This window comes from Canis lupus, chromosome 5 (genome assembly GCF_003254725.2).
Source record: "Canis lupus dingo isolate Sandy chromosome 5, ASM325472v2, whole genome shotgun sequence".
NCBI classification, from domain to species: domain Eukaryota; kingdom Metazoa; phylum Chordata; class Mammalia; order Carnivora; family Canidae; genus Canis; species Canis lupus.
Window position 1 is genome coordinate 42,198,723 of NC_064247.1, and position 18,701 is coordinate 42,217,423.

General features: G+C 42.2%; 1 protein-coding gene across 5 annotated transcripts in view; it reads right to left on the reverse strand.

Moving 5' to 3' along the window:
• NT5M (5',3'-nucleotidase, mitochondrial) overlaps positions 1-18,701 on the reverse strand; it is a 39,833-nt gene that overhangs the window by 5,770 nt on the left and 15,362 nt on the right. For 3 of the 5 annotated variants that reach the window (XM_025428127.3, XM_025428128.3, XM_025428129.3), the window contains exon 3: positions 17,672-17,732. In XM_025428127.3, the coding sequence (XP_025283912.1) occupies positions 17,672-17,732 (61 nt within the window). Of the gene's footprint in view, positions 1-3,962; positions 14,777-17,671; positions 17,733-18,701 lie in introns of those variants that run through there. The other 2 variants (XM_049109503.1, XM_049109504.1) reach the window with 2 other exon arrangements.

Consider the following 18,701-nt stretch of genomic DNA (forward strand, 5'->3'; position numbering starts at 1 on the left):
AACTAGTGTCTACTGATCATCCACTAGGAATGTGTAGGAGAGACAATCTCATGCAATCCACATTCTAAATGGAGGAGACACAGCACACAGAGAGACAAGCACGTTCAGGTGGATCAAGGGTTCCGTAGTAAGGAGCTCTGCTATTGGGCAGGGAAGGAAAGCCTCTCTGAGAAGGGATGTCTGTAACTGGCCCGACATGACACCACAGAGCCTGGATATTAAAGGTCTAGAAGGCTCCACACAGAGGGAACAATGAATGCAAGCTGTGTTGGGCAAGAACACACTTTGGTGTTTATCTGAGTGACTGGAGTGCAGAGTAGAGGGGAGCAGGAGGAAAGACAGAGGCAGGGGGCAGGCCAGGTCCCCTCGGGCCTCACAGGCCATGGTGGAGAGATTCTATTTGTTCTAAGTCCTCCAGGCATCCAGGAGAGCTTAGTTTCACAAACTGTCTATGGCAAAGGACTGGTTGTTTTCTTAATTTCCAATTTATTGTGGACCCCTTTGTCTGTAAGATATGAAATCCATATCTTCTATCCATTTCTCGACCGCATTTTTGTTTTTTGGGGGTGTTGTTTGATAAGTTCTTTTCTGCAAAGAAGACATACAGATGGCCAAAAGACACATGAAAAAAATGCTCTATATCACTCAGCATCAGGGAAATGCAAATGAAAACTACAAGGACATACCACGTCACACCAGTCACAGTGGCTAAAATTAACAAGTCAGGAAACAAGAGATGTTGGCAAGGATGCGGAGAAAGAGGAACCCTCCTGCACTGTTGGTGGGAATGCAAACTGGTACAGCCACTCGGGAAAACAGTATGAAGTTTCCTCAGAAAGCTAAAAACAGAGCTCCCCTATGACCCAGCAATTGCACTACTAGGTATTTATCCAAAGGATACAAACACAGTGATTCAAAGGGGCACCTGCATCCCAATGTTTATAGCAGCAATGTCCACAATAGCCAGACTATGGAAAGAGCCCAGATGTCCATCGACATGAATGGATAAAGAAGATGTGGTGTGTATATATATATATATATATACACACACAACAGAATTTTACTCAGCCATCAAAAAAATGAAATCTTGCCATTTGCATCGACATGGATGGAACTAGAGGGTATTATACTAAGTGAAATAAGTCAGTGAGAGAAAGACAAATACCAGATGATCTCACTCATATGTGGAATTTAAGATACAAAACAGATGAACATGGGGGAATGGGAGGGAAAAATAAAATAAGACAAAAACAGACTCATAAGAGACTCAACACTAGGAAAGGAACTGAGGGTCACTGGAGGGGAGGAGGGTGAGGGGATGGGGTGACTGGGTGACGGGCATTAAGGAGGCCACATGATGTAATGAGCACTAAGTGTTATATACAACCGATGAATCACTAAACTCTACCTCTGAAACTAACAGTATACTATATGCTAATTAAATTGAATTTAAATTTAAAAATCTTTCATAGAGATATAAAATCCAATCACGTGTTTGAATGCTGCATCCATGTCAAATGGCTATGACAGTTTCCACTCATATCCAATTTCTGTGTTTCTGTGGACCACAAGTGGAGCAGCTCCAAACGTGGGTTTTATGTAGGAAAATGACTGCAGATGCACATATTTCAAAGGGTCATGGGGGCGAACAGACTATACAAACAGACAAACTGAGGCTCAGAGAGGTTCAGCAAGTGGCACTGGGTCTGCACCTCCAGAGCCCACACGCTGTGCCCGCTGCCATGGGCCCTCCCAAGTGCAAGCCGTGACCAGCTGTGGCCACTTTCCCTAAACAAGCCACGCTGCTCAGGGAGGGTCCTTAGCAAGTTACCCAGGCCATCCACAGTAAAATGGGGTGACAGTATTACCTCATGGGACTCCTCTGGGGATCAAATGGGAAAATGTACATAAAAGCCTTAGCACAGTGCCTGGCACACAGAGAGTGCTCAGTACAGACAGCTGGACAAAGACTTCCAGCTCTTTGTCTTATCTCTCCTCTCCTATGGCTCTGTGTGTCCAAGCTGCAGGACCTCAAACAAACCACTCAACCTTCTAAGACTGTCTTCATGGTGTTGTTCATGTGATTACATTAAATCTATGTAGCACAGAGTAATGTCTGACACATAGTAAGTACTCAATAAATGTTATTAGAGTTAAACTTTAATGGTCCCAAATTATATATAAAAAGCTACTAGAACAAATAAATGTAGCAAAATAGCAGGATACAAGGTCAATACATAAAAATCACTTGCATTTCTATACACTTGGATGTTGAAATGAAAGAAATGCTTTATAATAGCACCAAGAATATGAAACAGGTTGGCTATACATTTACAAATAGCTCATATGATAAATTCTATGTTATTCACACTTCACCACCATTAAACATTTATTTTTAAAAGATTTTATTTATTTGAGAGAGAGAAAGAGAGCATGAGCAGGGGGAGGAGCAGAGGGACAGGAAGAGGGAGAGGAAGAGGGACATAATCTCCAGCAGATCCTCCTTGAGTGCAGAGCCCCACATGGGGCTCCATCCCACAACTCTGAGATCATGACCTGAGCTGAAACCAAGTCAGATGCTTAGCCAACTAAGCCACTCAGGTGCCCTGACAATTTTCTAAATAAAGAATAAAGCTGGAGAATTCACACTGTTTCCAAGAGGCACTATCAACTATAGTAACTGAGACAGAGTGGTATTCACATAAAGACAGATGTTTAGATCAAAGGAACAGAGTATATTTAGGAAACATACCCAAAGGTACCAAGGTAATTCAACATAGAAAGGGTAGGCTTCTCAACAGAGGAATATCTGGGTACCCATGGATTAAAAAAAGAAGAAGAAGAAGAAAGAAAAAGAAAAAAGAAAAAAGCCTTCTATTTTTAACTCCTACACATATAAAAATGAACTCAAAATGGATCATAACCTACATATAAAACCCCAAATTATAAATGCTGCTCTTCAAAAACTACAGTTAAGAAAATGAAAAGACAAGTCATAGACTGGGAGAAAATGTTAAAATGAGCATTAACTGATAACGGACTTGTATCTAGAATAAAGATTTTTCCCAACTCAAAGACAAATATCCCAATGAAAAATCAGTCAAAAACATGAACGCTTTCTCAAAGAAGGCATACAGAGGACAAATAAGCACATAAGAGATGCTCAGCATCATTAGTCATTAGGGAAACACAAATCAAAACCACAATGAGTTATCACGAGGAACCTACTAAGACAGCTGAAATTAAAAAGATTGACAATACTGAGTGCACACAAGACTGAGAAGCAACTGGGGACGCCTGGGTGGCTCAGCAGTTGAGCGTCTGCCTTTGGCTCAGGTCGTGATCCCAGAGTCCCGGGATCAAGTCCCACATTGGGCTCCCCAGAGGGAACCTGCTTCTCCCTCTGCCTGGGTCTCTGCCTCTCTCCGTGTATCTCTCATGAATAAATAAATAAAATCCTTAAAAAAAAAAAAAGACTGAGAAGCAACTGGGCATATCATACATTGCTGGTAGGAATGCAAGATGGGATAGCCACTCTTAAAAACCGTCTTGACAGTTACTTTAAAAGTTAAACATACACCCATCATACAAACCAGTCAATCCCACTCTTGCTATCTGCCCTAGAGAAATGAAAGCACATGTCCACCCAAAGATGTGGACATGAATGTCTACAGGAACTTTATTCACAAAAGGCAAAAGCTGGAAACACCTCCCCAAATGTCCATCAACTGGCAAATGAATAAACATGATGATACAGCCATACAGAATTATATTCAGCAAGGAATATATGACGCCTCTAAATGAAAGCCAGACACAAACTGTATGAGACCATACTATATGACATTGTGTAAAAAGCAAGAGTGTAGGAATAAACAACACATCAGTCGTTCACTGATACCAACAACCCCCAGAGAGGGAGGGGAGAGGGAAAGGGGTTGACTGAAAGGGACACAAAGGAACACTATTTTTTAAATTTACTTTATTTTTTAGGTTCACAGCAAAATTGAGAACAAAGTACAGAGAGTTCCCATATAATTCCTGTCTCCAAATGTGCACAACTTTCCCCATCATTGACATCCAACAACAGAGTGGGGCACTTGTTACACTCAAGGAACCTACATCAACGCATCGTAATCACCCAAAGTCCATAATTTACATGAGGGTTCACTCTTGGTATTGTAAATTCTATGGGTTTGGACAGATGTATGACATGCATCTACCATGAATAACTTCAAGGACCTGAAAATACTTTGCTCTCCATTTATTCATCCCTCCCTCCCCACTAATCTCTGGAAACCACTGATCTTTTTACCTCCATAATTTTGCCTTTTCCAGAATGTCACAAAATTGGAATCATACAGTATTGTACCTTCTTCAGGTTGGCTTCTATCACTTAGTAATAAACAGGTTCCTTTATGTTTTAATGGCTTGATAGTTCTTTTTTAGCACTGAAAATTTTTCACTACCTGGGTGTACCACAGTTCATTTAACTATGTAGGCTATCTTGGTTGCTTCCAAATCTTGGCTATCATGGATAACACTTCTATACACATCTGTGTACCGGGTTTTGAGTGGACATACATTTTCCACTCATTTGGATAAATACCAAGGAGTGAGATTAGCAGATCATACAGTTAAGAGTAGGTTTAGTTTTGTGGGGATATACCAAACTATCTTCCCAAGTGGTGTACCATTTTATATTCTCACCAGCAATTCCTATTGTTCCACATCCTCTCCAGTATATGCTGTTGTCAGTGTATTGGATTTTGGCCATTCTAATAGGTGCAGAGTAGTATCTCGTTGTTTTAATTTCAATTCCCTAATGACACAGGATATTGAACACCCTTTCATGTGCTTATTTGCCATCTGTAAATCCTCTTTGATAAGGTGACTGTTTAGGTCTTAAGATCATTTTTTCATCAGGCTGTCCATTGTCTTATTGTTGAGTTTTCAGGATGCTTTGTATATCATATATAACTGTCCCCTATCAGTTGTCTTTTGCAAATATTTTCTCCCAGTCTATGATTTGTCTTTTCATTCTCTTGACATCATATTTTGCAAAGCAGAAGTTTTTCATTTTAATGAAGCTCAGCTTCTCAATTATTTCTTTCATGAATTGTTCCTTTGGAGTTCTATCTAAAAAGTCATCATATCTAAGGTCATCTAGATTTCCTCCTGTATTATTTATATCCTAAGAGTTTTATAGTTTTAAGTTCTACATTTAGAACTCTGATTTATTCTAATTTTTGTGAAGTGTGGAAAGTCTGTGTCTAGATTCTTTTTTTCTGGCATGTGGAGGTCCAGTTGTTCCAGCACCATCTCATTGCCTTTGCTCCTCTGACAAAAAATCAGTTGACTACATTTATGTTGGTCTGGTTCTGGGCTCTCTATTCTGCTCCATTGATCTATCTATTCTTCCACCAATACCATTTTGTCTTGACTCCTATAGCTTTATAGTAAGTCTTAAAAATGGGTAACATCAGTCCACTAACTTCATTCTTCTTAAATATTATGTTGGCTGTTCTACGTCTTTTGTCTCTCCATACAAACTTTACAATCAGTTTGTCAATATCCACAAAATAACTGACTTAGATTCTGATTTAGTTTGCATCGAATCTATAGATCAAGTTGGGAAAAGTTGATATCCTGACAATATGGAGTCCTCCTATCCATGAATATAGAAATAACTCTCCATTTATTTAGTTCTTTGATTTCTTTCATCAGAGATTTGTAGTTTTCCTCATATAGATCTTCCATGTATTTTTTAAATTTATTTATTATTTATGATAGTCACAGAGAGAGAGAGAGAGAGAGAGGCAGAGACACAGGCAGAGGGAGAAGTAGGCTCCATGCACCGGGAGCCCGATGTGGGACTCGATCCCGGGTCTCCAGGATCGCGCCCTGGGCCAAAGGCAGGCGCCAAACCACTGCGCCACCCAGGGATCCCTTCCATGTATTTTGTTAGTTCATATCTAAGTACTTCTGTCAGGGAGGTTACTGTAAATGGCATTTTTTAAATTTCCAATTCTATTTGTTCATTTCTGGCATATAGAAAAGAGATTGGAGTATTGCATATTAACCTGTATCCTGCAACCTTGTTATAACTGTCTATTAATTCTAGGAGGTGGGGGGGGTTGTTTGCTTTGTTTTGCTCTTTTAGATTTTCTACATAGATGATCATGTCATCAGTGAACAGAGGCAGTTTTATTTCTTCTTTCTCAATCTGTATACCTTTTATTTCCTTTTCTTATTTCATTAGCCGGGACTTCCAATACAATGTTAAAAAGAAGCAGTGAGAGGGGACATCTCGGTCTTGTTCCTGATCTTGGTGAGAAACCTTCGAGTTACTCACCATTAGGTATGATGGAAGCTGTGTGTTATTATTGGTAGATGTTCTTTAACAAGTTGGCTAAGCTCTCTATTCTTAGTTTGCTGAGGGTTGTTTTTTTTTTTATCATGAATGGGTACTAGATTTTATCAAATGTTGTTTCTGCATTTATTGATATGATCATGTGATTTTCATCTTTAGCCAGATGATGTGGTGGATTATGTTAATTGATTTTAGAATGATCACATGTGCAGCCTTGCACATCTGGGATAAATTTCATTTGATCTTAGTGTATAATTCTCCTTAGATACTGTAAGATTTGACTTGCTATTCTGTTGAGGATTTTACCTTCTATGTTTATGGGAGATACTTTTTTTTTTTAAGGTTTTATTTATTTATTCATGAGAGACACACACAGAGAGGTAGAGACACGGGCAGAGGGAAAGGCAGGCTCCTTGCTGGGAGCCTGATGTGGGACTCAATCCCAGGACTCCGGGATCATTACCTGAGCCAAAAGCAGATGTTCAACCCCTGAACCACCCAGGTGTCCCAGAGATACTGGTTTATGGTCTTCTTTTCTTATGATGTCTTTGTCTGATTTTGACCTTAGAGTAATGCCGGCCTCATAGAATGAGCTGCATATTCCTTCTGCTATCTTCTGAGAGAGACTGTAAGAAATTGGTATAATTTCTTCTTTAAATTTCTTTCTTACATATTTGGTAAAATTCACCAGTGAACCCACTTGGGCCTGGTACTTTCTTTTTGAAAGGTTATAAATTATTGATTCAATTTCTCTAATAGGTACATGTCTCTTCAGACTGTTTCTAGGAGGGCACATGACGAGACGAGCACTGGGTGTTATATTACACATTGGCAAATTGAATTTAATTGTTTTTTAAAGATTGTCTATTTCTTCTTGTGATAGTTTGGCAGATTGTGTCAAGGAACTGTTCTCACATCTAGGTTATCAAAGTTATGGACATAAAATTGTAGTATTTTTTTTAACTTTAAATGAGTTAATTGACACAATAACATAACACATTTGCCTCCCTGAGCCCCCACCAACCCCATAGTATTCCTTCATTATTCTTTTAATATCCATACAATCTGGAATGTTGTCCCCTCTTTCATTTCTAATATTAGTAATTTTTCTTTTTTTCCTTAGTTAACCTGCCTAGTGTTCATTGATTTTATTGCATTTTTCAAAGGACCAGCTATTGGTTTCATTGATTATCTCTATTGATTTCCTGTTTATTTCATTGAGTTTTGTTTAAATTTTTATTATTAATTTTCTTCTGCTCACATTGGATTTAATTTGCTCTTCTTTTTCTAGTTTCCTAAGGTACAAGCTTAGATCATTAATTTGAAATCTTTACTCTTTTCTAATGTATGCATTCATGCTATAAATGGTCCTCTAAGCACTGCTTTTACTGCATCCTACAAATTTTGAAAAGTTGTGTTTTCATTTTCACTTAGTTCTATTTTTTTATTTTCCATTGAGATCCTTCTTTGAATCATGTGTTATTTAGAAGTGTTTTGTTTAATCTCCAAAAAATTTTGGATTTTCCAGTTATCTTTCTTTACTGGTGTCTAGTTTGAGAACATGTATGATTTCTATTACTTTAAATTTGTAAGGTGTGTTTTGTAGCTCAGAATGTGGTCAGCTTTGATGAATGCTCCATGTGAGCTTGAGAAGAATACGTATTATGCTGTTGTTAAAGTAGTCTATAAATGTCAATTATATCTAGTTGATTGATGGTACTGTTGAATGCAACTGTATCTTTATTGATTTTCTGCCATCTAGATCTGTCCATTTCTGATAGAGGTATGCTGATGGTTCCAACTGTAATAGTGGATTCATCTAATTCTCCTTGAAGTTCTATCAGTTTTTGCCTTACTTATTTTAACACTGTTGTTAGGTGCATACATGTTAAGAATTAGTATATCTTCTTGGAGAACTAACTCTTTTATTATTATATAATGCCTTTATTCATCCATGATAACTTTCTTTGGCTTAAAATCTGCGGTCTCAAGTTAATATAGGTACTCTCACTTTCCTTTCACAGTGCTAGCATGATATATCTTTCTCTTTCCCTTTACTTTCCATCCATCTATGTCTTTATATTTAAACTGTGTTTCTTGTAAACAGCATACATGTGGGTCTCGTTTTTCTGAATCACTACAGTAATCTTTTAATTTGGATCACTTAGACCACTAATGTTTAAATTGATTATTGACATAGTTGGATAAATATATGCTGTATTCATTATCATTTTCAACTCTGCCCTTGTTCCCTGTTCTATTTCTTTTCTGTCTTCCACACTTTTCTACCTCTTATCATTTTAATTGAGCATTTTATATGATTCCACTTTCTGTATTTTCTTACCATATCAAGAAGCATATACCTTTTTTTTTCCTTTTCTAAGTGGTTGCTCCAGAATTTGCAATATACATTTATAGCTAGCCCAAGTCTACTTTCAAATAAACACTGTACTGCTTCATAGGGTCTTCACTGTTTCCCACGGGTGTAAGAAGTCTTTCAAGTCACCCCTATGGCAACAGTTAAGCCCATTTGGGTTTCTGTCACCATCTTGGTTTAGGTGTTCCTTATAGCCCACCCAGATCACTGAAGCAGGCTGTGTGTGGCCTCCACTGAATCCCCTATACTGCTGCAGGGAGCATTAAAAAATACCAATGGGATTTATGACAGCCTTGCTTAAAAATCCTTCAAAAGCCTCTCAGTGCCTATAGCCTGAAGTACAAACTCCTGATCACCAAAGGATCACCTGCCTCTCCCATCTCACCCCAACCTGCCAACCACCACCTCCTTCCCATGCTTCTCTGTCCTTACCCCCCCTACACACACCCCATACCCAACTGAGAACCCTGGAATTCCTCTTTGCCTTTGTCCATGCTATTCCTACACTCAGAACTTGCTCTCCCATTTCTTTACCTTCTCATCTCCAATGTCTCAACTCAATTCTTACTTTCCCCAAGAAGTTGACCCTGGCTTCCTCCTGTGTGACCACAGAGGCCTGGGACAAAGTGATAACCAACCATCTATCTTTCTACACATTGTCATCAGCTCCTGAAAATAGAGGTGGGGCATTTTGTAAGCTTGTAGCAGATTGCTCTGTAAATGTTTACTGAATGCTAAGCAAAAAGCATTTTCATTTTTAATGCAAAAGTAATAGCTTATCAAAGAAAATTTGGAAAATTGAGGAACATTAGAAATATCTGAGTTGGCTGTATTTCCTTCCCTTTTTTATATATTATTTTTTAAACATGGTTGTAATCAAACTGTATGTAGGCAACAGGCAACTTTACACAAAACTTATTTTTTCTGGGATTTAAAAATGCAGAAAAACTAACCAACCATAGAATTGTCCAGGCTTTCTGGTTTCAGAAAGGTTTGATGAAGTTCATTCTTTGCTGCTGGGCAAGAGAATTTGGGGACAGATAGAAACAAGAGGATGACACTTACTGCTAGCAAGTATAGTGCTAGGTGGTTTATGTAAAGTTCTCCTTCAACCTTATTTTTTTAATTTATATTTCCTGAGATACAATTGACATGTAACACTGTATGAGTTCAAGGTGTATAATGAATGCATTGACTTGCTACATTTATATACAGCAATATGATTACTAGTCAATTTTCTTTAATAACACCCATGAAAGGTATTACTACAATTGTACTGATAAAGAAGCCAAGTCCCTGAGAGGTGAATCAAGAAGCTCACAGGTGGGGGATCCCTGGGTGGCTCAGCAGCTTAGCGCCTGCCTTTGGCCCAGGGCACGATCCTGGAGTCCCGGGATCGAGTCCCACGTCAGGCTCCTGGCATGGAGCCTGCTTCTCCCTCCTCCTGTGTCTCTGCCTCTCTCTCTGTGTGTCTCTCATGAATGAATAAATAAAAGAAAAAAAAAGAAAAAAAAACTAAGATATGGGACTTTTCCTTTACCATTACCACACTACAGAAACTAGGACACAGAAAAGTCTGCTAACTTGCCTGAGGTTACCCAGCTAAGATAGGGAACCGGGCAGTCTGTTCCCTAAGCCCACTTTGACTCTCCCTACCACATTCTGGTCATCACATCCCTGCTTTGTTGAAAAAGTTGTTGATTCCAGATTATTTACTAGCTCCTACTTTTTTCTAGTCTCTGCCTCTCTCTGCCTCTCTCTCTCTCTCTCATAAATAAATAAATAAATAAATAAATAAATAAATAAATCCTTAAAAAAAAAAGAGAGAAAGAAGCTCACAGGTGGGGTCGCAGATCCAAAGGTGAAACTGTGGCTCTCAGGTTTAGCCAGGGCTCAGCAGGGTTAGGTGTCTGAGGGACACCTCTAAGGAAAAGACACCTCTAAGGAAAAGTCAGGGCTTGGACAAGCATCTTTCAATACCTTTATTAACTGCTGTTTTGGAAGAGAGGCATTGCTCATTATTCACCTGATTATAATTTCAGTTCCTAAAAATACTTGAGGATAAAATAATTCAGCCCAGATGAATGTAGAGCTATCCAAGTGTAAAATGGTCTTACCATTCGTAAACCAGAATCTGTCAAAATGACTAAAACTGAATCCAAGCTATATGTAGCAAAAGAATCACCAGAAGGACTTTCAAGGGAGGTGATTTCCCAAGACCTAGGGTATGAGCAGCAAGTTCATAAAGCCAGTCACTGTAGGACGATGTCAGTGTGAGGATGATGAATGGGGAGGGGGTGCTGATGAGGATGGTGCTGAGAAAGGACAGGGGGCAGCACATCCAAGGAAGTGACACGGCCTGGAGCAGCTCCCTGACACCTCCTCACAGCCCTGAGAGATATGTAGGTCCACAAGCAAAGACACCACTCAGAAATGAAGATCTGTGAGCTAGACATGGTCTTTGCTATTTAAATGTGGGGTGGAATCCCCCTAAAAGCCCTGGTCTGCTCAGCCAAGCAGATCCTCGGACAAATCTCAAATCAAGGAGGGGATGCAAGTGCTAGGAGATGGTGGGGACATACCATTACCCAATGACAAGTGTCATCATTACTGATCTACTTCATTTACTGAAAGATGTGAAAAATGGTGCTATAAAGCCCAAAATTTTCAGGGACAGTGGCTTGAACCAAGACCCTGTACAAATTTCATGCACTTCTGTCCATAAACCCAATTAAGAGGATAAAATAACCACAACAAAGTAGAAAAATAGAATTGGTTTTGGATCAGCCATCTGAATAGCCAAGTTTTTTAGATATAATTTAATATATTTAGATATAATTCAATACTGTAAAATCTACCAATTTAAAGTACACAATTCAGTGACTTTTAGTATATCTGCCATACCAAAACACAGCCTATGTTACTAAATGTGCACTGGACTAGAACGGGTACCTGCTGTTGTGTGAGGTGTTATATAAATGTCAACTTGGGGACAGCCCAGGTGGCTCAGCGGTTTAGTGCCGCCTTCGGCCCAGGGTGTGACCCTGGAGACCCGGTATCAAGTCCCATGTTGAGCTCCCTGCATGGAGCCTGCTTCTCCCTCTGCCTCTCTCTCTCCCTCTGTGTCTCTCATGAATAAATAAATAAAACATTTTTTAAAAATGTCAACTTGGTCAAGCTGGTTGGCAATGCTTGTTCAAGGCTTCTATATCCTGATTTTGGCAGGGGAGAGTGTCTACTTACTCTATCAGCTATTAAAACAGGGATATTAAAGCCTCTGATAAGAATTGTGAATTTGTCTATTTCCCTTTGAAGTTCTATTAATTTTTTTTTCTAAAGTTTAATTGACTTGCAGATTGTTGAGTCATCCTTGCATTCTTGGAATAAATCTCACTTGACCATGGTATATGATCCGTTTCGTATGGTTGAATTCAGTTTGCTAATATTTTGTTCAGGAATTTTGCATCTATGTTCATCAAGGATATTGGCCTTGAGTTTTTCTTTTTTGTGGCATTCTTGTCTGCTTTGGGTGTCAGGGTAATGCCAGCATCATAAATGTGTTTGGAAGAATCCCTCTAGCCCCCTTCTATTTTTTGGAAGAGTTTGAAATAGGTTGGTTGGTTGTGGGCTTTTGTTCGTTGCAAAGTTTTTGATTACTGGTTCCATCTCCTTGGTAGTAACTAGCCTATTCAAATTTTCTATTTCACCATGATATGGTCTTGGAAGGTTATGTTTCTAGGAATTTATCCATTTCTTCTGCATCGTCCAATTTGTTGGCATATAATTATTTTTTCTAGTCTTACAATCTTTTGTATTTCTATCAATCACAGTTGTACCAGCTCTTTCTTTTGTTTTATTTAAGACCTCTCTTTTTTTCTTGGTGTATCACTTTTTTATACCATAAAAGGCTGTTCCCTTTTATTCCCCTTTATAGTCATTTTTATATATAATTTACATACCATAAAATGGCCATTTAGAGTATACATTTTGGTGGTTTTTTAAATAATTCACTATGTTTGCACAACCAGTGCCTATCTAATTCCCAAAAGTTTACATCATCCTCCCAAAATCCCTATGACAATTACCAAGAGCATCCAACTGTTTTATAAGTAATAGTTTGGGCCAAAACATACCATAAGCCCTAGTTTTAGACTACTGGGTAGCAAACAAAATGGGAGGTACCACCAGAGAAAGTTCCTGAAATGCTGGAGTATGGCTCTCACTGCTTCTAAAAGAACCTATAGTTTATTTTGGTGGCAACAGAAAGTGATGCACCTTTTAATGTAAGTCTTACAAGAGGTTCAAGTTCTGGGAGCAGTCGGACAATATGGGTGAAATGTACAAAGAAATTTAATTCATTATCTACATTTTTTAATGAGTTTCATGAAGAGGCTCAATGATGGGGTGGAAATGTTTAACATTTATTCTTAAAATCAAACAGAATCTGGTAGACCTATTATCCGGGGACCAGACTTCAAATGAAAAGGACATGTCCCACTGTGTCATCCAAGCTTCTCACTTAATCCCACTTGTGATCACTCACCTTGTTGAATGAGGAAAAGTAACAGTAAAATGTCATGCTTGAGCATGAATTTACCATGGATTTAAAAAATCTCTTTGGGAAAAAAAAAAACTAGTTATATCATGCTAAGTTCTGAGTCTGGAATTAGAGAAGGGGTCAAAATAGCACAGTATGGAGTCAGACTGCCCAAGCCTGACTCACCAGTTCTTGCTGCCAACCTTGAGCAGAGACTTAACCTCCCTGCGCCTCAGTTCCCTCATCTGCAGAATGGGGATCATAACAGTACCTACTTCAAAGGGCTATTTATGAAGGTTAATGGATCATTACAGGTGAAGCTCTTGCCTGCATATACTACTAACTCATGAGTTAGCTACTACTGAGCGCGTCAGAAAGCTCCAGCCAGAAAGGCTCTAATAACCTGAATGACACCTAAGTCTGACTCCCTAGGTATGATAAAGAAGTTGATCTCTTAAGCAATTACATTTCCCTCCTTTGACTGGGCCTAAAGAGGAATGAACTAAAGAGAAAGCTCCCACTTTGCCCAAGGCTGATGCTGCTCTGGGGGCGGGAGCAGAGGGAAGAGCTCTCTGAGAGTTCTAGGTCTTAAGCACCCACTGAGACCGTGAGGGCAAAACATCCATCCTCAGTTGATGTTCCAAGACCAGCCCCAGCACTCCCTCACCATAGGCACTAGGCAGAAGAATCATCAGCACTCGCCTGCCCCCGGCCTCAACTAGTCATGGACATAAGGTCTGGCTACTAGGGATAGGAGGGCACATGGATGGAAGGATAGGAGGTGGTTGGGGCTATTTTCATCTCTTCACAAGATATCATGTCTGCCTTCCCTAATGACTTGTTCTGGGGGATGGCAGAGAAGGTGACAATATGGCTGGGAGATAAGCTTGCACCCGAGGCTGATCCCAACCCCACAGGCTCTAGGTCCACGAGCCATCACAATTCATCTAAAGTTCCTCACACATACTATGCCATTTTGTTGTCTTCATGTATTCGTTCAGTGTCCCACTTCCTCCACTGACCGAACCTACACAGCCGAGCCTGGACCCTGGGTGGGGAGGGCCTGCTGCCAGAACAGCAGTGACAGTATGCTCTTCCCTGCAGTGTGTGTCACAGTGCACCCTCCTCGTGGAAGCCAGGAATTCCATCTCCTGGAATCTATCCTACAGATGTAATCATACAAAGATTTATATACAAGATGACGTCAGCTATTCGCAATCATATTTTTGAAGAATATTTGGTGACAGAAAAAATGCTAGAACTACATTAAGGAGAAAAAGGATACTAAACCACATGAGATTCAAGTTTTGTTAAAAATACACCTATTAGGGCAGCCCCGGTGGTGCAGCAGTTTGGCGCCTCCTGCAGCCCAGGGTGTGATCCTGGAGACCCGGGATCGAGTCCCACGTCGGGCTTCCTGCGTGGAGCCTGCTTCTCCCTCTGCCTGTGTCTCTTCCTCTCTCTCTCTCTCTCTCTGAATAAATAAATAAATCTTAAAAAATTTATTAAAAATACACCTATTATATTTAATATGCATTAAAGAAAAACTAGAAACCACAAAATGTTAACAGCATTTCTATCACTAGGTGGCAGGTTCGTAGCCAGGATTTTGTTGCTGTTTGGTTTGGTCAGGGTATCCACTATCCACTATCTCTGCACCCCTTCATCTGATATCGGCACTTCGATTTTTCTGTGCCAAGACCTCTGTTCTTAATGGGATGTCAGCCAGGATGCTCACCCTCCCCTGACCAAGGGCCAAGAATGTGACCTGAGCTCCGCTGGTAAGCCTCCCTCGTGGGAATGTGAATCCTTGGCAAAGACACCCATGGATGGAGTATGAATGGGGCTGTGGTCTCCTGTGAGCACAGATGTTTGGGGAGACTGCCTGCCGGCTCTGGCTCCCACCCGGCTTCTCAAGGGGCTGCTCCTTCAGATTCTCCCGTGATTCTCTGAGCCAACAGCCTCCTAATTTTTGTTCAAGTTAGCCGGACACCGTTGATGCTGCTGTAACTGACAAGTCCCAAGTAATATCTTCTTCCCACGTGTTCACTGGACTCTAAACCCTCAACAGTGAGCATGCGCTGCTTGTGGAAACAGCTCAGGGCAGGGCTCTGGACCAAGCCCCACTGCCTATGTGATCACTAGACCCAGAAGACAAGCTGCCCCGCGCGCCCCCTCCCCTGCCCCTGCCCTGCCTTCTTCTTCATCTGTCAGACCAGAGGTGTACTCCGGTTCACAGGGAGCTGCTGTACTGATAATAAAAGTATATATATAAAAAAAAGTATAAAGTCTAGTGCATCAAAAGCATCAAATAAATGGCGAACATTATTATTACAGAGATATAGCTGATAAGTCTTTGTGGAACAAACGAATCTATTCAACCGACAACAAATACTGAGTGCTTACAGCATGCCAGGCACAGGAACTAACAATAAACAAGACGGGCACAGCCGCTGCCATCGTGGGGCGTGCAGGTTTTGCTGAGAATGAGAAGTTCACGTGTGTCTACGTATATATTTTTAAATTCTATTTTAAGTGCAGTGGGAAACTGTTAGGTTTTTAGTCAGGGGCCAACACGACACAAGACCTTCTCTGGATCTGTGTGGCACTGAAATGATCAGGCCATGTAGAAGGCTCTTGTAGCAATTCTGGGAAGAAATGCTGGGGATATGATGGAGGGAGAAACAGGCAGATGTCAGATACCCTGAATGGGACACACAACTTGCTAATGTGCCAGGTGTAAGGGTGACAGGTGTCACCAGGATGGCTCGCTGGCTTTCAGCCTCAGAGGCTGGTGGACAGTGCCAGTTTACGGAAAGAGGTGAGACAGACATGGGATGAGGGGATGTCAGTACCCAGGGACAGACACATCGGTTTGAGTTGTCTGGAGTTCAGAGGGCAGTCTCGGGCTGAACCTCTACAGGTGGGATGGCAGGCATCAGATGGAACCCGAATTTGCAGGAATGCATGGACAACAGCCATCTTATCACTCTCACTCCGATAAGCACTAGACAGTCACCCTGACTGCCCACTACAACCATAGCTGAAACAGCTGCTCTGGTTCAATAGTCCCTCACACTCAGGGGTGCACCTGGTGGATTTGTTAAAACACATTGGGCTGCTCCCTGGGTTTCTGACTCAGCAGGTCCCACGAAGGCTGGAAAACATCCACTTCTATCAAGTGTCTGGGGGTGTGGATCCCACTGGTCTGGGGACCCGACTTCAGATTGCTGTTCTCCTGATCACAGCAGACCAAGCCTTCAGTCCTAACTGGTGGTAAGTCAGTAACTCCCCTGAGTTCAGCTGGGACAACCAGGGAATGGGTGCAGGGACATACTATGAATGGTGGCTGCCAAGTGTCTCATACAACACCATCATTAACTTAAACAGTCAGCGTGAGTTACTGTTCCATTTAATGCACACCGAAAGCACTTAATGTTGGTGAACTGTGTACATTTTGTTTCTCATATGGAGTTGGAGAGGGAGAGATCATGTGAAGACACTTGAGAGAACTCACACCTGAAGTTCTGTGCTGAGTGAGTCTCCCCACCCCTAAGCAGGGGGTTCTGGGTCCCCAATCCCACCTTCCTGGACTTGGGAGGCTGCTCCCACCTCCCCTGAACCCACCTCTGGTGCGAATGCCCACATCCTGGGCAGCACATCTTCCCTATGGGTTTGGCAACCACAGGTTCCCAAATCCCAGAAAAGCCTCTGTTTTATGTAATTCTATTTCTTATCAATAAAGATGGGCAGCCCGGGTGGCTCAGCGGTTTAGCGCCACCTTCGGCCCAGGTTGCGATCCTGGAGACTTGGGATTGAGTCCCACATCCGGCACCCTGCATGGAGCCTGCTTCTCCCTCTGCCTGTGTCTCTACCTCTCTCTCTCTCTCTCTCTCATGAATAAATAAAATATTAAAAAAATAAATAATAAAGATGATGACACAAGTATGCAGCAAAACACAATGTAATTGTTTTGCCTAAGACTTTGGTATAAATAAATTCACCCACCCTAACATTTGGGCTTGGGTTGCCTCCAGAGCCTCCTCCTACACATTTTCTCTCCTTGCCTCACACTTCAGAAACGATGCTTCACTACCATTGGGGTGGTCACCCTTCTAGAGAACTTCACCAGGCGCTGTGCAGAGAACGTGCTGGAATGTCAGACTGGTACTAGAGAAGGTCTTTGGAAGAGGAGAGCCAGGCAGGAGGAAGAAGAGGCTGAAACAAGGCCACCCCAGCTGCCAAAGCCTGCTGGTGAGAGTCCGCATGCATCCCCGGCCCCTCCCCCCGGTGTGCTGAGCGCCATCATCCCTTACCCGCGACATGAGGAATAAAGGTGAGAAGGGGCCAAACACCAGGCTTGCTGCAGGCCGGCTGCATATCTTACCTTCTCATAGGGACAGTACTTGTACATCTTGATGGGGCTCGTGCAGATGAAGACATGGGTGCTGTGAGAAAGAGGAAGGAGAGTCAGCCTGAGCCCTCACATCCACATGGCCTTTGTCACCCCTGACCACCCCGCCTCTCAGCTCAGCGGGCATCAGGCCTTCACCAGTCTGCACCCACTGTCCCGCACTGCTCTCCAAACCAGAGACACCCACCCTGTCCACAGCCCTGAGCAGCCATGTGTGACCTCTCCTCTGGCCCAACAACCAGCTCAGGGATGAGCATCCCACGGATGGCAACTCTGCATGGCCAGAGCCCAAGGCTTAGCTGGGCAAATCACTCGTCCTCTCCGGAATTTGAACACAGAAATACTGAGAAAAAGAAGTACTGGCAATGAGAGAGGCATTCAAACGTGCAGAGCAAGTTACTTGAGGGAAAATCAGGGCCTCATGCAATGCAAAGTAAAGAACCCCAGAGGGAGAAGCCTTCTGTAAAGTGAGCCTGCCAAGCCCTCTGGCAGAGGGGGGAGAGGGGAGCCCCGTTCTCTCAGCCAGGCTGAGCTCCCTGACCATGGGAGGGAGGCCCTTCAGAACGGCCAAGGACCACTCCCTCCCAGAGTCTGGGGCCCCAGACCCTCACCAACAGAGCCATCTATCTGGTCCCAAACATCCACAGAGGGCCGCCCTCTGAGCCTCATCAACCCGAGTCTGTGGAGGATCAGATCTCCCTGGCTCCTTGGCTCTTTGGCAAACTAGTCCCGAGAGTCCTACCTACCTACCTGCCAGGTCCCTGGGAAGAAAGCACATGCCTTCTAGTGACCCCGGGTCTCAGCCCTCTGGGCGCGGCCTCTGCCAGCCTCACCAGCCTCACCCCTCCCACCCATGTGCAGGGTCAGTCCCCAAGGTCCTCAGCCTCTCCTCCGTGTCCTCTGGCCTCCTGCCTGCACCAGAGGGCCTCACAGGGGAACTCCACCTCCCCTGTGTGCCTGGGAGTGAAAGCTGTTTTTTCCTCACACCCCACCTGCTACAGAG